This window comes from Triturus cristatus, chromosome 6 (genome assembly GCF_964204655.1).
Source record: "Triturus cristatus chromosome 6, aTriCri1.1, whole genome shotgun sequence".
Taxonomy (NCBI): domain Eukaryota; kingdom Metazoa; phylum Chordata; class Amphibia; order Caudata; family Salamandridae; genus Triturus; species Triturus cristatus.
In genome coordinates this window covers 898877569-898904023 of record NC_140589.1, presented here as the reverse complement: position 1 = coordinate 898904023, position 26455 = coordinate 898877569, and the positions used below count along the sequence as shown (strand labels likewise).

At 44.7% G+C, this 26455-nt stretch overlaps 1 protein-coding gene across 2 annotated transcripts in view; it reads left to right on the top strand.

The window, feature by feature from the left end:
- The first annotated feature begins 333 nt into the window (after positions 1-333).
- SLC22A3 (solute carrier family 22 member 3) overlaps positions 334-26455 on the top strand; it is a 681970-nt gene continuing 655848 nt past the window's right edge. The window contains exon 1 of one of the 2 annotated variants that reach the window (XM_085611548.1): positions 334-877. In XM_085611548.1, the coding sequence (XP_085467674.1) occupies positions 443-877 (435 nt within the window). In that variant the 5' untranslated portion in view covers positions 334-442. The remainder of the gene's footprint in view (positions 878-26455) is intronic. The other variant, XR_014963047.1, reaches the window with a different exon arrangement.

Here is a 26455-nt window from a genome sequence, read left to right as displayed (position 1 = left end):
ACAAAGGCAACCCAAGGCCTCTTAGCATTGCCAGTACGTATTTTTATTTGCGCTGATACTTGCACTTTTTACCCTATTATAAAAGGATGCCCACAAGCTACAGAATGCAAAGAAAACTACATGGTGATTTGATATGTGATAGTTCTGCGTGCATGTGTGCAGCCAGGAGCTGAACTTTTGGTTTACCTGTGTGTGATGCCCAGTTGCGTACGAAAAAGAGGTCAATAGAGAAAGAAGAGAACATGTGTATAATGAATGGAGGCTCGGGGATAAGGAGGAGGAGAGAGATAAGGAGGTGGGGAGAGAGAGTGAGAGGCAGCCAGGAACACTTCCAGCCGTGCATGCAACTGTCAGTAAGTTTGGCGAGCAGAGCCTCGGCGCTGTTCCTTGAGTACCGCACACCAGCAGCGTCTGCCTCAGCGGGGCAAGTGCTGTGGGCAGAATGGCTACTTTTGACGAAGTTTTGAAAGAAGTCGGGGAGTTCGGGAGGTACCAGAAGAGGGTCTTCCTGCTCCTGTGCATGACCGGCATAACGTTCGCCTTTCTCTTTGTCGGGGTGGTCTTTCTGGGTCAGACTCCGGAGCAGTACTGGTGCCGCAGCCCAGCGGTGGCCGAGCTGAGCAGGCACTGCGGCTGGAGCGCGCAGGAGGAGCTGAACTACACCGTGCCCCCGGCGGGGGGCAGTGCGGCGCCCGGCCAGACGGAGGGCAGCTCGGCGCACAGCCACTGCGAGCGCTATGAGGACAGCGAGTGGAACCGCACGGCGCTGGGCTGTGGGGGGCCCGGGGGGCCGCTCTCCAACCGCAGCGGGGCACTGCAGCTCCCCTGCCAGGGCGGATGGGTGTACCGGGAGGCGCGCACCACCATTGTCAGCGAGGTAAGAGCCACCAGACGCCACTGCCCCATTACTCAAGCGCGTCAGCGCCCCGCATAGGGGTAGAAGGGGCTATATAAATACTACAAAACAATTGCGCCACACCTCAACTTTCAAAAAAGTGACTGGCAGCGGTGGGCAACCTCTCTCCAGCATTTTCATATAAATCACTTAACAAACGGACACAATGTTATAATCTCACATGGCTTGCACTCACACGTCGCACTTTCCCTCCCTCAAAACGGTATGGAAGATTCACACTACTTTACCGTAGTTAATTTATTTTTCAGGTAAATATAATTGCATTCTCTATTATTATAGCAGTTGAGCTCTGAGAGTTTCCCTTGGCCCTCGTGAGTTACTGTGACAGTTTTGACTTCAATTTACATTCAATAATTTGTAATGGAATAAATAGGTCATTAAATCCTAGACTGTAAAGATGAAACCTCGAATGGGCAAGCTTCTCACACATTTAACTTGGACAGAAACCCGTGACAGTCAAACACTTGCTCAGTTTGTAAGGGAAATCTGGAAATTGCACAATGGTTTTTGTATGATGCAAAAGAGTTTCTGCCAATTCCACGCAGCATTGTTACATCCTGCTTTTATTTTTTTCTTTAAATATAAACAAAATAGATCTCAAATATAAAAGCTTTGCTATTTAACATGTAGATGTTTGCAATAATATCGAAAATTTCAAGTTGCTTTAAGACAGGTTCCATCTAGACTGCCTTCCTTCACAAAAACTGCATTTTCCTCTTTGCACGTGAACTGCAGACTGCCAAACACATGCAAAGGTTAAAACAAGCATTGACATAGCCAATAGGTCTCGCCTTTTGGACCTTATGTGTTTAGCCAGAACTTTTGGCTATGTCGTAGAGCATTGTGGCTGCTGTGCATCATGTTGAAAAGTTATAATAAAAAGTTTTAAGCATTTTTGTAAACCTTTATACAAACCAAAACGACATTATATACAACTGAACAACATGATTAAAAAAAGATTCTAACATAAAAAATGTCTTCTAGTTTTTTTGTACTTGCACTGCTGGCAACTTCTGCCTGCCTGTTCTCATGCTTGTTTGTTATATATTTTTTTGTTATGGGGGAGCGGGACATAAATAACGGGGGAGTGGAGGTTGGAAAACAGTAATTTAATTAGAACACGAGCAGCGGACGGACACTAGGGTAGAATCAACAGATGCCAGATTCCGAGGGCAGACTGACGTGATGCTTAAGTGATGCTTAGGTGGTGCGCTGATGCAAAATGGTGGTGGTGAGTGATGTTTGGTGCTAGGGTGGTGCCGCTATATGGTGTGGATTGGAGGTACGTTGTGGATTGTGGAGTTGTGGAGTTGAAATATGTTGTCTGGTGTGTAATTATGTGGTGTGTATTGGAAATGTGTGGAGTTGAATTGTGTGGCCTGGAACTGTGGTGTTGAGTGAAATTATGCTTAATGAAATTGTGTCATGGTGTAGAGTGCATTTATGTTGATTGGTGGTATGTGGCATAGAGTGCATTTCTGTGGAGTGTATTTATGTTGCATTGAGTAGAGTGCAATTATGTGGCGTGTAATTATGTGGCACTGAGTGGTATTATGTGGAGTGTATTTATGTTGCATTGAGTAGAGTGTAATTATGTGGTACTGAGTGGTATGTGAAGTGTATTTATGTTGCATTGAGTAGAGTGTAATTATGTGGCATGTAACTATGTTGCACTGAGTGGTATTTTGTGGAGTTTATTTATGTTGCATTGTGTAGAGTGTAATTATGCGGCGTGTAATTATGTGGCACAGTGCTATTATGTGGAGTCTATTTATGTTGCATTGAATAGAGTGTATTTATGTGACGTGTAATTATGTGGTACTGAGTGGTATTATATTAAGTGTATTTATATTGCATTGATTAGAGTGTAAACATGTGGCGTGTAATTATGTGGCACTGAGTGGTATTATGTGGAGTGTATTTATGTTGCATTGAGTAGAGTGTAATTATGTGGCTTGTAACTATGTCACACGGAGTGGTAATATGTGGAGTGTATTTATGTTGCATTGAGTAGAGTGTAATTATATGGTTCTGAGTGGTATGTGGGGTATATTTATGTTGCATTGAGTAGAGTGTAATTATATGGCGTGTAACTATGTCACACTGAGTGGTATTATGTGGAATGCATTTATGTTGCATTGAGTAGAGTGTAATTATGTGGCGTGTAATTATGTGCCACAGTGTTATCACAAGGAGCGTATTTATGTTGCATTGTGTAGAGTGTAATTACATGGTGTGTAATTATGTGGTACTGAGTGGTATTATGTGGAGTGTATTTATATTGCATTGAGTAGAGTGTAATTATGTGGCACGTTATTATGTGGCATTGAGTGGTATTATGTGGAGTGTATTTATGTTGCATTGAGTAGAGTTTAATTATGTGGTGTGTAATTATGTGGCACAGTGATATTATGTGAAGTGTATGTTGCATTCAGTAGAGTGTAACTATGTGGCACTGAGTGGTATTATTTGGAGTGTATGTTGCATTGAGTGCAGTATAATTATGTAGCATATAATTATTTTGCAATGAGTGCTATTATGTGTAGTGTATTTATGTTGCATTGAGTAGAGTGTAATTATGTGGCGTGTTATTATGTGGCACAGTGGTATTATGTGGAGTGTATTTATTTTGCATTGAATAGAGTGTAATTATGTGGCTTGTAATGATGCGGTACTGAGTGGTATGTAGGGTGTATTTATGTTGCATTGAGTAAAGTGTAATTAAGTGGTACTGAGTGGTGTGTGAAGTGTATTTATGTTGCATTGAGTAGAGTGTAATTATGTGGCATGTAACTATGTTACACTGAGTGGTATTTTGTGGAGTGTATTTATGCTGCATTGAGTAGAGTGTTATTATGTGGTGTGTAATTATGTGGCACTGAGTGGTATTATGTTGAGTATATTTATGTTGCATTGAGTAGAGTGTAATTATGTGGCTTGTAATTATGTGATACTGAGTGGTATGTGGGGTGCATTTATGTTTCATTGAGTAGAGTGTCATTACGTGGCATGTAACTATGTCACACTGAGTGGTATTATGTGGAGTGTATTTATGTTGCATTGAATAGAGTGTAATTATGTGATGTGTAATTATGTGGTACTGAGTGGTATTATGTGGAGTGTATTTATGTTGCATTGAGTAGAGTGTAATTATGTGGTGTGTAATTATGTGTATGGAGCGATTCCCAGGGCAGGGGGTGGGGGGGCAGAGTGAGGCTGCCCCATTTTTTGAAGCCTGCCTCGATCTCTGACGCTTCTCTTCATTCCACCAGAGGTTTGCCGGAAGTACACCTGCCTTGACTCAACCTTAGGGTATCTGTAACCCCACAGGAACTTGCACTGTCTCACTTTTCATTTCACAGTTGGCATTCTTTCCCAGATCTCCCATGCTACACCCATGCAACGCCTCTTGATGCAAAGTAACACTAGACAGTGCATTGTGCTTCGTTGTGTTACTTTGGGTAGAAAATCATGATTTGTGTTCGCTTGTTAATCCCAGCAGAAGAAAAGTAACATAAAGCCAATGTAAACTGTTTGTAAATCTGGGCCTCAGTTCTAAAAATTGCTGCTTAGGGGTGTAATGCTATGCCAAGACTTTACTGGGTACTTTGTGCTGTTGAATGCTGTAATAACCAATTTAAAGATGCAACAATGCCCCATTTGATGGACTGGAAGAAAGGCTTTTGGCCATAGTTGGAAATGCAATCATTGACAAAGCCATTAGGCCTGAATATACTGTGGTATTGCATGCAAACACAGCCATGGGCAGGTGATACTTGCGTTCAATAACACATTCAAAACAGACCTATTGGCTTTGCCGGTGTTTGTTTAACTATTTTTAGACAGCTGAAGCTGCTTCACTACTTGCAGATGCAGATCGCGTACTTGCTAAAGAATAAAACTAGAATTAGAAGCCTAAGCTGAGAGTATATCTTACTTTTTAAAAAAATCATATTGAATTGGTAGTGCAGTGAGCTGGCATTTTGTTGGAGCACTGAGCTGGCATTTTGGTGGAGAGCAGTTGTTGAAGTGGGTCAGTCAACAAATTAACAGAGAGAGCCAAGCCAGAGCTCAGCCAAGGGTCAGATCTGGCTCTAAGAGCCGGTTCTTGAGCCCTGCCTTAAAAATATTTGACACGTCAATCATGCAAAAAAGTGTATTCCTTTAAAACGCGGAAACATTTCATTTTAGTATATCAGATTATCTCTCTACATTGAATATTCATTAAAAGTGCAGGTTTTCAAACTTGCCCTGAGTAAAATTCCTGTCCCACTTCGATGACAATGATATCAGTAAGCTAAGAAGCAAATCAGTGGCCATGTGCACACTAAATGTAGTCTAGATTCTTATTACAGACGGTGCAACATTTCAGCCTATTAATTTAAACACAAGACGGTTTTGCACATGTGACTTCAGTCCTGAAGTCACATTTTTGAATATGTTCTCATGTATGGCAATGAACAACAAGCATTGAAAATGCAATCGGTCTCACATTTGTTTGAGTTAGAGCTATTGGCATTGTAAATGGCAATGTATTTTATCTATGTTTTAGGCTATGTATGTATGTGGTGTGTAGTGGAATTATGTGGGTTGGTTTGGATTAGTTAGTTGGGTAATTGTGTGGTATGGAATTGTGTGCTGTGGAGTGGATTTGTGTAGTGGAATTATGTGCCATGCTGAGCAAATATGTGGATAGTAATTATGTGGTATTTAGTGTAGTGCAAATATGTGGAGTGGGATTGTGTGTTATGGAGTGTAATTATGTGGAATGGAATTTTGTGTTGTGGTACGTAGTGGAGTTAAATTATGTGGTGTTCTGTTAAATGTTGTGGCAGGATGTGGAATTGTGTGGTGTGGATGTATGTGGTGTGTTATGTAATTGTGTTGATGATTTGTGTTATGTAGTTTGGTGTCGAATTATGTGGTGTGGATTGGAAATGTGTGAAGTTGATTGGCATTGTAAATGCAAATGTCTTTTACCTATGTGTTATGGAGTGTAGTGGATGTATCTGGTGTGTAGTGTTATTATGTTGTTGTTTTGGAATTGTCAGTTGTGGAATTGTGTGGCGTGGAAGTGTGTGGTGTGGAATGGATTTGTGTAGTGTTATGTGGCATGGTGTGCAGTTGAATTATGTGAATAGTAATTATGGGGTATTCAAGTATATTGGATGTATGCTTAGTGGGATTTTGTGTTATGGGTATAATTATATGGAAGTCTTACTTGTGTTGTGGAGTGCTATGTAGTGGAGTTTAAATAAGTGGTGTTTCATAGAATTTTGTGGTATGATGTGTGATTATGTGGTGTGCATTGGATGTATGTGGTGTGTTATATAATTGTGCTGAATATAATTATGTGGTTTGTTGTTGAATTAGGTGGTGTGGAATGGAAATGTGTTGAGTTGTGTGGCATGGGACTGTATGGTGTGGAATGAAAATATGCTGATGAAGTTTTGTGGCATGGTACGGAGTGTTTTTATGTGGATAGTTACTATGTGGTATAGTTTGCTTTTATGTGGTGTGTGATTATGTGGCAGTGAGTTGAGTGTTATTATGTGAAGTGGAATTATGTAGTGCTGAGTGGTATTAGGTGGAGTGTAAATATGCTGGGTGCTTCGATTTGTGTGTTGGCGGATCTCAGTGACATCGACCAGTAGGGTGGCATTACCAGTGCAATGGTTTTTACAAAAGCACAGAAGCCTGCAGTGAGGCTCTACCTCTTGAAGCCTCATTTAGAATTCTGCTCTAAGTAAGTGGTAATACCCAGTATGATGCTTACAGGACCACAATAGGACGTACAGTATTACGCATAATTAGGGTACTCTACACATTAATTGGAAAGACTTCCTCAAATGACTTTAACTATTCATTTTCCATAGGACCGGAGAGAACAGTAACATTTTTGCATTTTTGTTACCGTAAGTGCAATATTCCAAGTCAGCAGAATTTGGTGCTATAGTGGTACTCTAACTAACCCGAGCTTTCCTGCATTTTTCCAGATCTCTACATGAGGGGTATCTGTCATAGCTGGCCTAGGTGTAGCTCTTGTCTCCACTCACGCCTGGGCAACATACACAAGCACTGAAAGGGATACCTGGTGCTGAGGGTACAAGCAGTTGTAGGCAGACTTAGGGTGCACTACATAATGCAAAAAGCAAACACAACACACATTCTGAACTGAGTTATTTGAACACAAATGTAATTACCTAGGATAAGTGATGCGTTGAACGTGCATTTGATCTGAGTATTTTTATAAGTAGTTTCTGCTCTTTGAAAGGCCAACCAAATGCTAAATCAGGGGTATTGTTCTCTCTAGCCACGCCTTGACCCTGGCGTAGTGACCAAACCCCTAGTGTCTCCGCTCCCAAATGGAATTTCATGTCCTAGATAACAGTTCTTAGACGTCTTTATGTTTGGTTCCGTTTCTGCTGTGTGTTGCACTGTGCTGGTCATGCTGTGAGTACAGACGTTAGCATTTGTGATGGATGACACCGTTAGTGCTTTGTGATGAGGACTGATGTTTGTGCATTCTGATGCACTGTGGTATTGGTGTTGTTTTATATACAGGGCTGACTTTGTAGTGTGATTCAGTTTGCTTTTATTGTGTGATGCATGGTGCGATTTGTAGTCTATAGGGAACAGTGTTTTTTTAGTTATATGAGTTGTTAGACTTGACTTTTTCAGCGGGTTTACCCCCAGACTCTTTGCTTTTTGGCCTCCTCTTTTCGACCCTGTTTTTGTTGGTTTTAGGACTCTGGGCACTTTACCACTGCTATTCAGTGCTAAAGTGCATATGCTCTCAATGCAAATTGTGTTTATGGATTGGTATTTCCATGATTGGCTTATTTGTTTTACCTTTAAGTCCCTAGTACAGTGCACTCTGTGTGCCCATGGCTTGTAAATCAAATGCTACTAGGCGGCCTGCAGCACTGGTTGTGCCACCCACACAAGCAGCCCCTCAAAGTGTTCTCAGACCTGCCACTTTAGTGTCTGCATGCAGTTGTGACTGCCATGTCGACCAGGCAAGTGCATACACTTCCCAGGCCCTAACCTTCCCTTTTCTTACATGTAAGGCACCCCTAAGATAGGCCCATAGTAAACCTGTGGGCAGGGTGCAGTGTATGTAAAAGGTAGGGCATGTACTGGTGTGTGTGGCATGTCCTGATAGTGAAATACAGTGTATTTCTTTTTTAACTCAAGGCTATCTGTCTCATAGGATAGAATGGGAGTTTACTTCTAACATCTTATGAGTATATCTTCCCATTGGGACAAGATGGAGGAATTGAGTTTAGTATGCCTGAGCCCAGAATGTAGAAATGCATCTTTTTGGAAAGATGATTTTTATGTTCTGTGTTTGAAAATACTACTTTTAGAAAGTATGTATTCTATTGCTTAGCCAGCCTGTGTTCCTCTGCTGAGTTGTGAATTGGCTATCTGGCTTTGGAGTGACAGGGGCTGGGGATGTGCATTCACTGTAGACAGCCACTGGGGCTGGAGTCGAGTTGTGTTCTGCCTTTCCTGGATGAGTCAGGGCTGGGGTGAATAGACCTGGGCTACATTCAGAGTAGTGAGAGGAGTTTCACCAGCACCTGAATAGGTCTGGTCTACATTTAGAGTGGTGAGAGGAGATTTCCCCTGCACCTGCATAGGCCTTGTATCCCTTGGAAAATTCTGCCTCCACCTCCTGCCGAGAAGCTGGACCAGAGAGAACAGAACTGGTTTGGGCTGAGCACAGACACTCTCTGCCCAAAAGAACAAAGAGGAACAGAGTATACAAATTGGGGCCCTGACCATAGAACTTTAGATTACTGCTGAACTAATGAATGAAGAGCTGGAAAAACTGCCAGGAGGACCTGCCACTTTGCTACGTGCTCTGCTGTGTTGGCCTACTGCTTGCTGCTTCTGTCTTCGGAAGGGAAAGGACTGGATTGTACTTTCATCATGCTTGAAGTAGAGCTTGCCTCCTGTTGGAAGTCTAAGGAAGATAAAAGATTTCAGAGAACTCTCTTGGATCAAGTAACCTGCCAAGAAGAAGAGTTGGAAGAACTGCCAGGAGGAGTACTGCCCCTTTGATGTGCTGTTGCTTTGCTGGGTTGCTGCTTCTGCCTTGGGCACTGAAAGGACTGGACTGAACTTTCTTTACTTGTCGTTGAGTATCTCCATGGGTTTGAAATGGAGATTGCCTCCTGTTCGCGAAGTCTCAGGGACTGCAAAGACTTCACTTACCTCTGGGTACTGCTTCGGGAACCGTGGGTTTCAGTTTTCACTTAGGGGGAAAGCAGCTGACACCATTACCGATACCGCTGTGGGCTCTGTGCCCTGAAGGCACCGCAAAGGGCACCACCGCACTTTGCACTGCAACCCTGGACTCACTGACAACAACGACTACTGCCGCCACCGAGCCGCTGCTTGCACTGTGAACTGTGGGCGCCGCACTCCACCCTGCTTCACTCCGCTGCTCTGGCCTCACTGGTGACGTCGAAAGGCGAAAGACTCACCTTCTACACCCCGAACCGCCAGCTTCGCTCCGCTGACCTCGCCCTCGCCCCCGTACCGACGAGCGACCGCCGGCGGTAGATCATTCTCCCAAGTCGCCGCCAAGACATGGAACACCCTCCCCATCCGCCTGCGACAGTCCCAGGACCTGCTGAACTTCAGGAGACGTCTCAAGACCTGGCTGTTTGAGCAGTAGCAGCAACCCCCCCCTTGTGCCTTGAGACCCTCACGGGTGAGTAGTGCGCTCTACAAATGGAATGATTGATTGATTGACTGGGCTGACTGATTCCAGCTCCCATTAACCAGCATTGTCGCTTGCACCGTGAACTGTCAGCACTGCAACAAGCACTGCCCGGCTTTGCACCACAGCCCTGGTCTGACCGATGCCACTGGATGACCGTCACCGAGCCGCTGCCTGCTCCACGACATGAGGGCACCACACGCCACACCGCTACGCTTCACATCGCAACTGCGACAGATTCTGTGACCGGCACGCACTACACGGTTGGCCGGAACTAAAGGTACTGTTTATGAGTCTGCTGACACTGACACGGGTCCGCACTGACGCGGTCAGCCGGAACTGTTGTATTCTGTTGTTTTCAGCCCCACGGTAGCCCCGGACGGAGCTACCAGCTTTAAGGAACTGCATTTTAAAGTAATTCTTGCAAAGTGCATTTTTTTATTACTGTATTACAGATAAATATTGGTTATTTTTCTAAAACTGGTGTGGTGTCCTTTTGTAGTGTTTTCACTGTATTTCTGTGTGTTATGTGCAAATGCTATACACATTGCCTCTGAGATAAGACTGACTGCTCGTGCCAAGCTACCAAGAGGGTGAGCAGGGGTATTTTAGAAATGTATCCCCCTTATCCTGACAAGAAGGAAGGGACCCTATTTGGACAAAGGTGCAAACCATTATCAACCAGAGGCCCCCATTTCTAACAAAAGTACAATGAAATGGTTACTGTTTGTGCTGTGACATGTGCATTGGTAGCTGTTGTGTCTACTTGATAGTGCTGTGTGTGATGGGCTGTGTTGTATGTGTGCTATTTGATACACAATCTTAGTAAAGAGCATGATATACAGTGCAGTTTGTTGTAGGGTGCTCAGCGTAGTTGTACTCTCTGATTGGCAGCATTATGGGATTGGCTGTGCTATTTGTACTGTAGGAAGCACAGTGCTGTTCGAGCTGTGTGATGAGAAGTGTTGCTTGTTCTGTCCAATGCCTACGCTGCTTGTGATGAATAACGTGGTGCATGACTTGTGGTGCTCCGTGTGATTTGTGTAGTGTGATGCATAATGCTGTCTGTGCTGTGTGATGTCCTGTGTAACAAGATGTACAGTGGTTTGTTTGTATTGCGTGATGCTTCATGTTGTGTGTCCTAGAAAGTTCTGCTTGTAAGTGATGAGCACAGTGTTCCTTGCACAGTGTGATGCTCATTTTCTTGTGTGTTCTGTGACTGGCACAGTTGTAGGAGTAGCACTGTGGTTTGTGCTGTGGTACACCCGTGCTCTTTGCACTTTGTGAAGCCAGTGTCTGGAACGTATTGTGGGTAGTACTGAAGTTGAAGTTTATTTGCATAAGTTAATTAAAACCATTGCATTACAGTAAAATAACATTTAAAAAAACCCATAATGTCTGAGCTTGGCCCTTGGGTCAAAGTTAGAAAATAGCGATCTTACTTCTGGTAATGTGTGGGACGCTACACATTGTTCATTGGACCATGCCCGGTAAGCTTAGTCTCCAATTTTGTGGTCCGTCTATACTCCCTCTCTATGACCCTCTCTCTTTAGCAGCTGGAGCTTTGCTTATGAGCCCAACTCTCTGGGAAAGTGCAGGTGCTGTGTGCCTTCATGTAGTCCAGGACTTGAATTTCATGTTTACAATTGCACATTCATATACGACCAGCCCTTTGGAATTTGACCCCCGTCTAACTCATCTGTTTTCCGGTTCTTCCATTCTTTCATTGCCCTTTAGCATCATGTATACTCTCCTTGATCCTAGTTCAATAATAAAGTGCTTGCGCTTTTCGGCTTTGTGAAGTTTAAAACAGATCTTGGTTAGATTAAATTGTTGGTAGTCCCCAGCCTCTCTTGTACTTCATTTTAAGCAGGATCCAAGTTCTACCAGAGGGCTGTATATCCGTCTGCTCATGTGTCTTCCGGAGAATATGAACATGACTGCTGGGTGTTATTTCTGGTTGGCGAAAAGTCCATCTTCTGGCTTCAATTTGAAATAGTCCAGAATCAGTTTTTGAGTTATGCATGGGTGCGAACGAGGATCAGAATGGGGCCAGAGAGCATCTCTGATTGTTTGCATAAATTTTCCGCAATGTGCCAGGGTGGAGGGCTCCTTTTGTGAGAAACATATTGCCGAAGCCTCTAGGCAGGTGCTTGTATTTTCCTTCAGGTACAGTTCCCTGAGAAGAATTCTCTTGTCGTTCATTATTGCTGGGCAACAGCTCAAGAGGTGCAGCCATTGAGTCGCAAGTCTGCTGCCCTAGATGTCAGGCGCCAGATGCGGACATAATGCATATGTTGTGGGCATGCCCACGCTTGGGGGAGTTTTGGTTCATAATTGGACAAGTGGTGAGAGATACAATGGGCACCTCTGTCTGGGACACAGCAGAGAGCTGCCTAGTAGGACTACACTGCCACCCAAAAACACAGAAAATACAATACCATTTTGCAGATATGGCTATTCTCATAGCGAAACGCGCCATCACAATGAGATGGAAATCAGCCTTCCACCCTACACTAGTCACTTGGCACAAAGAGATGGTCCGATAGGGGGGAGTGGAGAGTGCTATCATCAGGCAAGAGGAACTCAGAGGGGTTCGTAAAACACCCATCTCCTTGGAATGGGACCAGATGTTAGAATCACTCAAAGCTACTGACCCCTTTACGCCCTCCAATATTCAAAACATGTCATCCCCTCCGCTGAGTCATAGTATAGTCACCCCACACAGAATTGTTCCACTTATTAGGCCACCCAGTTTCAATGCCGTCTCTAAAATATAATAATCCTATCTAGGATAATTCGATATATGAAAGATATAACCCTGGTCCGAATTACATTACGTAAGGGTGAGCCAGTTGAGTGTGGGGGGGTGGATAGTTATAGGAAGTTACGCTCTTTCTTCCAATTCCTAGGAACTGTGCAAATGCAACAACTAATGCCAGTGATAGAACATGAAACACCAAATGCACAACACAGGATGGTGAGAATATACTTGGGATATCTCATTGGCGGGATTCTGCTGAAACTGTGAACATGCAAATCCCGAACCAATGTAACAATGTACCATTGGCTACAGCACTGTAATATTTTGATACACTATGTAAAATCAAAACACAATAAAATTGTGTTAAAAAACAAAAGAGGTGCAGCCATGATTCTCGTTTGTAGTTGCATAGTCTGCATGCTCCTCTAGTTTTTTGATTTACCCAGGCCCGGCTGAAGTCCAATATCGGCAGTGCAAGCAAATGCATATACATGATCTCTCTTCTGGGTTTAGGATTGAGAGAAGCAGAGAGGTAAGGCTGGTGTTTAGTTACTAGATATGAGGCATTTAGCGGGGCCAGGAAAGGAGATGTTTTTAGTATAGCCTAGTCTTGCTGAAATGAGGCTGATTGCACTTGTTTATTAATGGTCTTTTTCCAGATTGCGTATGTGATAAAAGGCAGGGCGAATGCTACTTGGTTTATTTCTGTGGTGGCAAGTGTTTTTGTAAGCTGAATATTCCATGGAGATCTTGTTTTTTCAAATGTGTCTGTTAGGCAGTATTTTAAGAATTTTTTCGGAGATTTCAATATACAAATGTAGTATTTGAGGAGGTCGGTATCAAGGGTTAGTGCTTGTTTAACCAGTCCGAGCTCCAGCCTGAGTCTCGCCCTTAGGGGGTATTTTGGGAGTTTGAAGATCTTTTTATAACCCACGCACTGCCCCTGCTCCATTTCCGCCCAGGCGCCAGGGAATGCTTGATGACCATATGAGAGTACTGGAAGGAGAGATGCTTGAATGACTTTCCTTATTCCCTCTGCCGACTGACTTTTTAGCTTATTATTGAGTTTGATTAAACTCGTAAGTGATAGCCATCGATATCTTGGTCAGATCTTTTTTTATAGTCAGATGGTTGAGCAGATTCTGTGAAACAGACCCCCAGGTACTTGTGTTTCGGAGCAGACTTGATAGTCATAGAAGCTAAGGTACATGCAATTTCTTTTTTATTCTTTTGCCACCCGAGTACAAGGATCTTCGTCTTGTCTGGGTTGATGGTAAGGTGATGTGTTGCACTGTATATGTGTAGACTGGTCAGTGCACGTTGAAGTCCCACTTTGGTGTGGTCCATGATAACTATATCATCCGCGTATTGAAGCCTAGACGGGGCGGAACCAGGAAGCTGTTGGACAGAGCTTTTCCCAAATCCGCTGTGTACAGGTTGAACAGTAAGGGTGCCAGCATGCAGCCTTGTTTCAGACCTCCAGTCGTAGAGAGTTTAGCTGATAGAGATGTCGGGCCTGTTTTCACTTATACCCAGATTTCCAGGTAATGGGGCATCATGGCCTTTAGGAGCGAATGTGGAATTCCCCATTTTTCTAGTTTCATCCAGAGAGTCTGTCTGTCGACCCTATCAAATGCTGCGCAAAGGTCAACAAAGCAGCAGAAAGGTGGGGGTTGGTTCTGCTGGATGGCAGAGGACTGATAAAGCTATGATGTTGTTGGTTGTAGAGGCTCCTGGACGGAAGCCTGTTTGAAAAAAGGGGAGTAGCTCGTTTTCTTCTGCCCAGGTTTCCAATTTCCCCAATAAGATTCGGGCATATGCTTTTGCTTCCAGATCTAGCAGAGCTATTAGGCAGTAATTGCCTGAATTTAAGGGGTCGCTTCTTTGAAAGATCGGGCATTGTATTGAGCCTCTCCAAGATTCCGATAACGGGGTCTGTAGCGAGGCATAGTCGTCTGGGGCAGATTGAAAGTGGGCAGTGGTGCTTATGCTCTGGTATGTGCCGCGTTGTTTGTTCTAGGGATGCACGTTTTTGTTGGTGATTTGTGTGGATGGTTCTGAATGGTGCCTGCGGCGCTTTACTTAAGGTGTGAGGCACATTGTTGGTTGTGTTGTCCAGCGCACCATGGTGTCTGTGATGGATAGTGTGATTTAAGCCTGTGCTGTAAGATGTTCAGTTCTGTCTGTGCATCATGCGGTGGGTGCACTCTGCTCTTCGTAGAGTGATGCATGATGCAGTGTGTCCTGCATCGGGCTGTGATGTTGGTGTTGTGTTGGACAGTGCAGTTTGTTCTGTGTGATGCACAGTACTATTACTGCTTGTGTCATGTTGAATTGTTCACCATACTGTTAGAGTGAACTATATATAGTGTTTGATAGTATAATGCGTAGTGTCGTTTATGCTCTGCGATAGGCTGTACTCTTTGAGAAAGTGATAGAAAGAGTAAAGAACAGTCCATCACGTGCTATCTGACAGGTAGTGATGTAGTGCTGTTTGTGGTGTATGATCCACAGTGATGTTGCCGCTTGTACTGTGTGATACATTGTGCTCAATGCTGCTATGAGTTAGGTAGTACTGCTGTGTGCTCACAGATCCTTGAGTGCAGTTTCTTGCCCTCCATCGAGTTCCTTGAGTGAGCGCTGTTTCTGTCAGTTTCTCTAGGCTTTGGTGAAGGGCTGCACTCTACCTTTCTCTTTTGCATGTCTTGCCCATCTCTTTGGTCTCCTCAGATGTCCATCACTCCAGCGACTCAGATCTCTCCAGGCCTCGAAAACCCTATACTACCGATCCTTCAGATCTATTCAGGTTGCCAGCAGTCAATCTCTTCCGGGCTTTTGATGTGGCGCACTGAAGCGGCCCGCGAACAGCAAGTGGCGCCCTATAAATCATTGATAGATATTGTAAAAAACAAATTCTGTCCCAAAATTGCATAAAATGAAAATAATTTAACACAGATGAGAGGGTGTAGCATCCCCCGTTGTGTGGATGCATTGCGGGGAGATGTAAAAACTAAGCTATGGTCTGAAACCAACAGTGACTCAAAACATGAGTGCTCATTTTCTGGCCCAAAACTAATGTTTCAAAAAAGTATGCCACAAGTTAGAGAAATGGCCTGAAGCTAAAATACCCTTGTAAGAGGGCCAGTCGCCAAAGGTGTGACAAACACACCAAAAGGAGCGACAAATGGCACCAATTCACTACACGAAAGCAAGACAGCTCGAAAAGCACAGGAAGGAACCTATGAAAGAGAGGTGGTCGTGGCCATAGTCTACATACGGACCACAGCATGGCACCCAGAGCAGTGCATGCGTGCTGACTCCAGGCTTGACCTAAAATAGAGGGTCAGTAGAAAAACTACTTGCATAAGGTCCAGTTCAGACGGCCCTATAGGACAATCAAGTTATCCCTTATGGGTCGGTCTGAAAAATCAGTGTATGCCTTTTTTGACTGTTTGTGGACATGTTTTATATTCTGATGGGCAGGTTTTAAATCTTTATTTCTTTGATATTGAAACAACTGCTGCCTGAAACAAGCTCACAACCATGCAGTCTTCCATACCTTGCAAAACACTGATACAGCTCCTATTTACAAGTTCAAAACTGCCCAGATTTGCAAACACCAACCACTTCTTTAGCTTTCCAATTTACTAATGGGGGTCAGTTTTATTTTGGTTCCCAGGCCTATTTTCTGTTCTAGTCCGGCCTTGCCTAAAGTGTCACAATATTGTAAAGTGGGGAATCCAGTATTGAGGCCAGATTTTCTGTCACTGAAGTGGTATTTCTGACATCAAATATTAATGCTTTTGTTCTTGTACAACTTGGGTGACATGTAGAAGCCACATTTCTTTTTTGGGAGGTTTCCACAGCCCAATGTTGCCCAAAGACATAAGAGTCCTTCACAATAAAAACACACTACGTTACTATTTTATTTTTATTTCTACACAGGGAGTTAGGCTGGGATTCATAAGATGCTGAGCCAGGGTCAGGATGCGAACCTGGGGGCATATCATCAAGAACCGGAGATAATTATCTCTCAGCGCGCTTAGCGCGAGGATAATTATCGCCGGCTAACGCTGATTTTTATTGCTGAGATAGTGTGCTATCAGCAACGCTTATTTCAACAGCGATAAAAATCAAGGCGCAAACTGCCAAATGTGCGATTATCGCTGGAAATCCAGCGATAATCGCACAACGTATGGCGAATGCTTGCTGATAGGGCAGGGACAGACTTAGCCATGATATCCACCTTCCATAGGATATCATGGCTAAGTCAGATGAAAAGCAGGCATAAGGAAAGTAGCGATAACCGAGGTTAGCGCTACTTTTCTTATCACTCTGCAGTTTAGCGTGAGGCTTGATAATAGGAGAAATGTCGCTTAGCAACATTTCTCCCGTTATTCTGGGGAGGAACGCCCAGCTTTGCATTTCATTAGAGATGCAAAGCTGGGCGTTAAGGGAAAGGACGCGATAGCGTGACCTTGCTAATAGGGCGATACAATTATCGCCGCTTTCCGGACGAAAACAGCCGCTAAAGCGGCGATAATTGTCTTGCTGATATGCCCCTAGTTCCCCATGTTGCATGGATATTAGCTGTAGTCACTAGGCCACATCACCTCCCGTTGAAAGCTCGACCTGTTCTGGACTCGAGGTTCCAAGAGGACCTCGAGCTGAGCCACGAACAGGCATCAGAATCGAGATTTCAGTGGCTCGCTTACCTTAAGCAGTTGTTACTTTTGGCTTTTGTTATTGTGCGTGATTTGGTGTTGTCTTTTCATTTAGGTGGTTGACATGTATGTTGTTTTTCAGGATTCGGATAGCTAACCCACTTTTAATTTATTTCATTTGTGCGCAGAATTTGTGCTTTGGTACATTGATTTGATTGACAAACTTGTTTGCTTTACCTTGTACTTCCCTGCAATGGTAGTATATACGCTGTGTATATATACATAGAAAGATATTGATAACTTGTTTTCATTGCATTCTCAGTGCCATTGATTTGCTACTTATAAGTACTGAAATTCACAAGTGTTACTACTATCAACGAAATGGTAGGAAATGTATCTACCATGGAAAGATGAAAGGCTGATCTCCAGATTACATAGATGTCAGTAGCTATATCTGTCTGTCTGCCTGTCTAATGTTAAGTGCGAAGGTACTAAAAGGCAATGCTTGCTGCCAATATTAACCATTGCATGCGACTATTGGAGTTAAAAGTTGCGTGGTTATGAAGTGTTTTCCAGATTGGCACCCATGAACTGCAGCAGGGAGGCTGCAGACCCAGACAGGTGAATTGAGCCATTTGCGACAGCAAAAAAGGGGTTTTAAATGTACAAAAGCCAAATTGCGATTCAGTAACTTGTTACCTAATTGCAGTTTAGATTTGCGAATAAGTATTTGGAAGTGGTGTGTTTTGGGCATTTGTTCCTAATACCGATTCCCATGACTGTTTTGTGACCAAATTATGGTCGCAAAACATATGACAATTTTGAGCTACATAAACAGTAAACATTAGACTGAGTTTGTACTACATCACATGCGCAACATAGTTCCAAGTCATATAGCTGGAGTGGGGTTTGCCACCTCAACAACATATCCATTTCTTCTCAACAGTACATATCTTCCTAACACTCTATTAAACCAGTCATCTAGAAGATGATACGCAACACTGCATTAAAGCCAAATACCTGGCACAGATGCCTTCAGACTCAATCGCCACCTTAAGCCAAGCAGGGGATAATTGTGTTCTGCAGCAGAATGAAGCCAACTGTAAACCTCTTTATCATGCGCGTCCGCACACACAATGCTCCACACAGATCCTTAACACAATCTAGTTGGCAACTATCCTATAGAAACCATCACTTAACTATATCTTCAACACCTCATCAGGGGTAGAAAACGCTATAAAAATTCAGTAAAAATACAATGTATTAGCCTTCTTCTACCTTGATGGCCAGGACTGGACTGGGGCACCAAAAGCAGCGCTGGCAAAAAAGCTCAAACAAAGCAGCCCCACCACCCTTCCACTTACCGCTCTGTCTCTCTCTCTCTCCATCCATGAATACTCTCTCTCTCTCACTCTCTCTCTCACTCTATCTCTAATTCTCTTCTCACTCTTTCCATCCCCTTCCTCTCTTGAAGCCTCCTCTGACTGCTGCAGTTATCCTCTGGGAGCTGGAGAATGAGCAGCAGAGGCCCTGGGCTTTTAAGAACCGGCCACCTCCCAAGGGCACCAGCCCATCAGGGAAATGCCTGATGGAATAAAAGGCCCATCCGGTCCTGTTGCTGGCCTCTATCCAGTGCAGCTCACTGTTAAGTAAAACAAAACACAACCAAATAAAGCACAACCGTAGACATCCAGATTGTAAAAGAGCTTCTGGATCATGTTATGCCATATACACATGCGCATAACATAACATGACATAACATGCATAGGATGTAATGTTGAGCTTCCAAAGCGATTTGAAAAGTTCCAACCGTGTACCACAGACATAAGGTTGCCACAGACCTGAGAATATGAACCTGGCAGCCTTTAGGAAGGAACAAATAAGAACTTGCAGAGCAGCAGTTATCCAATGTCTCTGAGGTCCATCAACCCAACTGTCTTCCAGTGCCATAAACTTCTTGAAAATCGCGGCAAAAGAACTGGACAAAAAGGAAACTGCCTACTTACCCAAGTAGTTTTAGAACAATCGCCTCGATCCTTCTCTATTGTATTGCCTGAACGTTTCAATACTTTTGACTTAAACCACCGCCACTTGCTTGCCGATCGACTTCCTCGTGCTTCTCTATATTTTATACGTTTTTAAAATATGTATTTTATGTACTCCTTACTAATGGTGGTTTTTCCACCCTTTTATGATTTTTTTTACGAAATCAAATAAAAGCATATTTGACTTGACTTGACTTGAACCTGGCACAAAACACAGACACTGAGATATTTGAACTTGGTAAAACATTTCACGTGTCTCTTATCCGACTAGTGAAGTTTGAACACTTGATGGATCTTACCCGTCTTTGATCCAGTGCCAGGTCGCCATTTCCAAAGTTGTATGCTAATTTATATCAGTTTCCAGTACAAGCAGGGCGAGTGTCATTTCAAAAAGAAAAGTGCTTGCTGACTTCTTCATTTGGAATTAAATACTTTTGCCATGGCTTTTTCTATTTAGTAATCTCTCTGAGAGCTGCTTAAATTTATGGTAACCAAATGATCATTGACACCTGAACTCCATATTTCTGATCATGAGATTCCTCTGGAAAAATACTTTAGTCCACTTGATGAGAACCAAGACTGCAACTTTCAAATTGGGTCAGATTGTTCATTCAAAGCCAAGAACACAAAACATGTTGTCTCAATGACATTGAGTCAAACTTGTCAACCTTCAGTGATGGACTGGCCTTTCGGGCAGTTTGGCTCTGCCAGATGGGACAGCGTGGGGCATTTGTTTTCATGGACAGTGAGGTGATCAACAAACCCAGCCCACTTACTTGCCGTTTCATGCTGGCCCATCCGTCAGTGCCAGACCTTTGCTTTATACTGGTGTCTTGTTTGACATGTGGTGTAGTGGTTTTGAGGGATACGGTAACCGCAGGGTATCAGGGTAACAGTACTTTTGCCAGGATCTCCAAGTCTGCACCTAGCCCCCAATCATGACCTTTGTGAATCAGGGGTGAGGGTCCTCCTTTCCCAAACTGCATTCCCCTTGCATCTCAAACCTCAATAGGAGACACAAAACCCTTGCCAATCTGAATGACGTCTGTGCAGAGTATGTTCCTTGATTTCGCTTCCTGAGTAGGAGGACGGACATCCATCCTTGAGGCATAGGCAACTTCTATATGTGGCATCTGAGAAGAAATAATAAGCAGTTGATTAGGTGTTTTAAGGGTCTATCTGAATATTGTATTTTGTCCATCTTTACTTTCTACCTTCATGCCGCAGCTGACATTGTTAGTTTGTACCAATGGCAATGCTCAATCTGCAGTCGTTTGCTGCTATTGGAGCATATTGATTGTACTGCAGACAATAGGTCATGCCTGATTTTCCATACACCCAATTTGGACGCCAAACGGAAGTGAGCTTAATATTAGAGATGTGTGCCAAAGTCTCTCTCCACTGTTGGATATGTGTAAGAGAATTGGTACTTAAAGGGGGGCTCTGTATATTGCTGTTCAAAAAGGTCCAGGCCACCATACCTTGCTGCTCCCTTTGCCTGCTGCCTGTCTCCCCTGCCGCCGCCGCCGTCTTTGCATCTCGGCACGGCCGCAGTGAGGGGAGGACTACATCTCCCACCAGCACTTGCGGCAGGAAGCCGCACACGCCCCCTCCGCGGCCGGAGGTGTATTTAACTTGAGGAGAGCCCCGGTGGAGCGGGGGCTCTGTCTATTGCTGTTCAAAAAGGTCCAGGCCACCATACCTTGCTGCTCCCTTCGCCTGCTGCCTGTCTCCCCTGCCGCCGTCCTTGCATCTCGGCGCGGCCGCAGTGAGGGGAGGACTACATCTCCCACCAGCACTTGCGGCAGGAAGCCGCACACGCCCCCTCCGCGGCCGGAGGTGTATTTAACTTGAGGAGAGCCCCGGTGGAGTGGGGGCTCTGTCTATTGCTGTTCAAAAAGGTCCAGGCCACCATACCTTGCTGCTCCCTTCGTCTGCTGCCTGTCTCCCCTGCCGCCGCCGCCGTCCTTGCATCTCGGCGTGGCCGCAGTGAGGGGAGGACTACATCTCCCACCAGCACTTGCGGCAGGAAGCCGCACACGCCCCCTCCGCGGCCGGTGGTGTATTTAACTTGAGGAGAGCCCCGGTGGAGCGGGGGCTCTGTCTATTGCTGTTCAAAAAGGTCCAGGCCACCATACCTTGCTGCTCCCTTCACCTGCTGCCTGTCTCCCCTGCCGCCGCCGCCGTCCTTGCATCTCGGCGCGGCCGCAGTGAGGGGAGGACTACATCTCCCACCAGCACTTGCGGCAGGAAGCCGCACACGCCCCCTCCGCGGCCGGAGGTGTATTTAACTTGAGGAGAGCCCCGGTGGAGCGGGGGCTCTGTGTATTGCTGTTCAAAAAGGTCCAGGCCATCATACCTTGCTGCTCCCTTCGCCTGCTGCCTGTCTCCCCTGCCGCCGCCGCCGTCCTTGCATCTCGGCGCGGCCGCAGTGAGGGGAGGACTACATCTCCCACCAGCACTTGCGGCAGGAAGCCGCACACGCCCCCTCCGCGGCCGGAGGTGTATTTAACTTGAGGAGAGCCCCCGCGTCGCGGGACCGCGCGCGGGACTGCGCGCGGAATCGCGCGCGGGTGGCGCCGGGCTAAGCCCGGGCAAAGGGCGGGCCGTCTGTGGCCGTCAGAGGCCAGAAGAGGCTGGGCTGGGCCATCCCCGTTCGACTTCGACCCAGGTACTTTTGTACATTTCTGTTCTTATCACTAAGCCACAACTGTTCAGCCCTGGACTCTGAACATTGTATAATATTCAAGTACTGTGGACTTCGGACTCCTTTGTAAGGGACTAAAAACGAACTAAATTGTTATTACAAGTAGGGTTGCCTAGCATTATCCAATTATATCGCTGTGAGCTTATTGGGAGGCAGGGATCAGCGTAGATTATTGTACTATGGCTACCAAACCTAAAACGCGCTCCACTAAGGGGAAACCACGTACACCACTCATTCCCACAAAACTGGGGCTTGACCCAAATACCCCACTAGGACACACAGTACCACCAACTGCAATAGACTTAATGCTAAGGAAGGTCATTGGGGCTGTTAACGGGGAGATTGAGCGTACACAGAGGCGCTTATCGATGACACCCACAAATATTCCCCACACACCTGTACAAACTACATCTAAACAAACCACTGATTTAAATCTTTGTGAAACTTTACACAATGGTAGTCTTGACGTCTCACCTGAAGCTGTCCCCTGTGGCCAATTGGTAACAGATGCTGGGTCATCCCCCGATCGGGTTGAAATTAGAACACTTAGAACCAGAAACAGAAGTAAAAGACGGGGCACCAAGAATATACATACCAGAAAACTCAAACCAAATAGTGGGGGTGGCAAGATACATACAATAGATGAAGAGGTCGTGGAAATAGAAGTTCCATGTCCCTTAATTCCTCCGGGGTGGTTGAATCCTGTAATTGCTGACCTCCAAAAACATTTGGAGGTTTTCATTGCCACCCAAATAAAACCACTAGTTAGCAAGTTAGATAAAATTGCCAATGAATTGCAAAAACAGGCCATGATGAAGGAGACCATAAAACCCAATCTCACTGGTAATGCCACACCAGTAGTGACCACCTTAACACGGCAAATTCCAGCTAATAATAATTGTGTAAGTAATGAGCAATGCACGATAGTACAAGTCCATGCTCTGCCCAAAGCCTCAGCTCCCCCTGAGGAAAGAAGTATCCAAAAAGGTGGGAATTATGACACCCATAAACCCCAGTTGCAGTCCAATCCATCTCAGACTCAGACAGGGAACTTAGCTACTCATAGCCAGAAAGATAATTTCCAGGCAGCACGGGAGCGTACGGTTAGATCCCACTCCCCCCTCCCATGGGTAAATTTACCTCCTGAAGCAAGTCCCTATGTTGTTGTGTTTGCTGGGGTACCTGAACTAAGGATGGGTCAGAAAGAGTTATACATGGAGCTTAAAAATAAGATTACTAACTGGTTGAACATACATAGGCCACTACAAGGGCAGGAACCTGGAGAAATCCTACATGTTAGGAGAGTAACCTGGGTTGGCAGTAAAAGGAAAGATATTGAAGGGAATTGCATTATTGCAAAATGTAGGAATCCGAACCTAGTGGAGTATATACTGAACAACCATAATAGGAATGTGACTAGTACTATAAGATCCATGCCACTATGGTACTTCTATCCCAGAAATTGTGTCACCTATCCCTTATTTCATACACAGGCAAGAAGGGACAGAGGAGTAGATGGGTACCAGGCAAGGAAATATGAATTCAGTGGCCTGCCAATATCATATCAGGGTGGTCCACAGTGGACAAATAGATTCAGCCCCCTACAGTCCCTGGATGAGAACGATTGACTGCCCCTACTAGAGACACATCAGGAGGGGATGGAAAGAAGGATGCCCACCGATATCAGTGAACTAGTATCCCGGGGAAGTCACCAGTGGAATGGGCTGGTAGTAACCCAGTTGAAGCAAGAAGGGGAGAAACAGGAGCTCACACCAGCGAGGAGGGATGTATTTAGATCAAACGCCCAGGGTTCAAATGTTGTGAGGGTGTTAGGGGGAAGGGTGAACATAATCTCCTGGAATATAGCAGGCCTAGCTGGGAAATTTGAAAATGTAGATTGGAGAAACCAGCTTCGTGGTTTTCATATTTTAGCTCTACAGGAGACCTGGGGGGTTAAGTTCGATCCTTATCACTTAGAGGGCTATAAGTGTTTCTTTGTCCCAGCCCAGGAGAGTAGTGCAGGAAGGGCGAAGGGAGGGCTAGCATTGTATGTGGATATTAATCTCAGGGGAAAATGGACATTACCATCTTGGACATCACATACCCTCCAAGCAGCAACATTCCAAGGGCAAGGATTGAGGGTACAGCTATTAAATATTTACAATTCAGGCCCTTCAAATGGTAGGAATGCTGTTTTACATGAATTAGATGCTAGGTTTACTCAAGAAGCTGATCTAAGGAAGGGGGGGGAGAACCAATTGTGTTATTAATGGGAGATTTAAATTGTCACCTCTGCCCAAACCTGCTACCGGTAACTGCAGACTGGGCTGTCTGCCCGGTCACGAAGGGGCCACACTTTGAGCATAGCACTGAGGGAACAACATTAACTAAAATAATTGGTACCCACACGCTAGCACATACTATTGATTTGATAGTCCCGGGTCCAGAGGGCACCCTTGTGCCAACTTTTAAAGGAAGAGGATGCTCCTCTATTATAGATTTCATGCTAATATCCCCCTTTGCAAAACACCGGAACACAGAGGCCAGGAATAAATGGAGTACTTTTAGTGACCACAATCCCTTGGTTTTAGAATTACTTTACAATGGCCACTTGGAAATGAACAAACAAGTGGATACCAGTCTAAGGTCAACAGACCAGGGGAGGCATTTAAGGTGGGCGAAAATTAACGCCCAGGAATTTTACACAACACTGCTTGTAAAAGGCAAAAAATTTGTCGAAGACTGCCTAGACCCTAAGATAGGGGGTGTCGATCTAGTTGCGTCCTTCGGGGAATTGACAACACTGGCCGATAAACTATTAGAAGCAAAAGGCCCCAGAAAGATAGGCACAGAGCCAAGATGGTTTGATACTAACTGTTCTCGAGCATTAAGAAACCTAAAATCAAGCCTCAAATCTAACCCTAGGGATAAGGCTGAAGTGGCCATGTGTAGACAAATTTATAAAGTTAAGATAAAAGAAAGGAAGGCTACCCTACAAGCAGAAGTCTGGGCTGATTTAAGAGAGGCAGGAGAAAACAGGGACTTTACAGAATTCTGGAGGATTATTAACAGGCCCTGTTTCCAGGATAGCAGTGCTCCGGTCCTTAGTACAAATATCCTTCCCTAACAATGGGTGACTCATTTTGAGGGTCTTTACAACCACACTAAAGACACAAAACAAGAAGGGGGCTGGGATGGCACACGGTCTCTGGAAATAGATCTCGCACTAACAGAGGTCATCAAGGAAATTCAAGGGTTGACACCGAACAAAGCCCCAGGACCTGATGGTACACCCCCAGATCTATACCGAAGTAATATCGACCTGTGATATCGACCAATTTTGACAAGGGTGTTAAATTCAGCTATTAAATCAGGACTCCCGCGATCTTGGTCTACTGCACTAATCGTCCCTATCTTCAAGAAAGGGAATAGGGACAACCCCCAATGCTATAGACCGATATCGCTGATTGACGTCTCAGCCAAAATACTTGGGCGGGTGGTTTTGAACCGTCTTATGACCTGGACAGAAGAGCATCACACAATAGCTGACACACAGTATGGGTTTAGAGCGGGAAAATCGACTAGTGATCAATGTTTAAATTTATACTTACTGGTTGCTAAGTACACCAAAGCAAGCAATGGCTCCATTTATATGGGATTTATGGATCTGGCTGCAACCTTTGATAATGTGAATAGGAACAAATTGTGGGCAATGATGAATAATATGGGAATAGACCCGGGCCTTATAAATATTTTGAGAGAGCTGCATTGGAATACCACTGCCAGGGTCCGTTTCAGTGCGGAGGGGGGGCGAACTGACCCATTTCCATGCACAAGCGGAATAAGGCAAGGGTGTATTCTCGCTCCCTTTTTGTTCTCATTGTACATCAATGACCTAGAGACAAACCTTATTGCCCAGACTGTAGACTGTCCCAAAGTAGGGAAGCGTCAAATTCCGGTACTTCTGTACGCGGATGACGCGGTCCTGCTTGCACGAACTCCACGAAGCCTACAATCGCTCATTGATGGATTTGTAAAGTTCATGGACAACTTAGACCTGTCAGTGAATCTGAGCAAATCATTTGCAATGGTTGCAAGCAAAAGGCCCATTAAGAAATGTGTGTTTAAAATAGGGACCCACATAATGGGCACTGTAAGTACTTTTCCGTATTTAGGCCTTTTGTTTGATGGTGAGATGCAGTTTAATTCGCTGATTGAGGAACATTGTACTAAACTGGTCTCCTCAAAGGGTGCAATATTAAATTTTGCTCGCAGGTTGGGACGTTGGTCCCCTGAACAAGTAATGAGCCTATATAGCTCAATAAGTACCGCAAAGGCATTGTATGGAGCCGAGGTATGGGGCTTTAGGGATGCTAAAAACTTACAGCAAGAGGAAGATAAATTCCTCCGCAGAATCCTAAAGATCCCACAGTCTACACCAGCGGAAATTGCACACTCAGAACTTGGGATCCCGTATATCACAGACCAGGTGAAGATTAGGCCGGTTATGGCATGGCTCAGAATTTGGGCTAATCCAGAGGCGGAACTGAGCAGGGAAATTGTCACAGATTGTTTGCAAAGGGATAAGGGGATGCATATCCCCTGGCTGAAATACGTTAAAACAA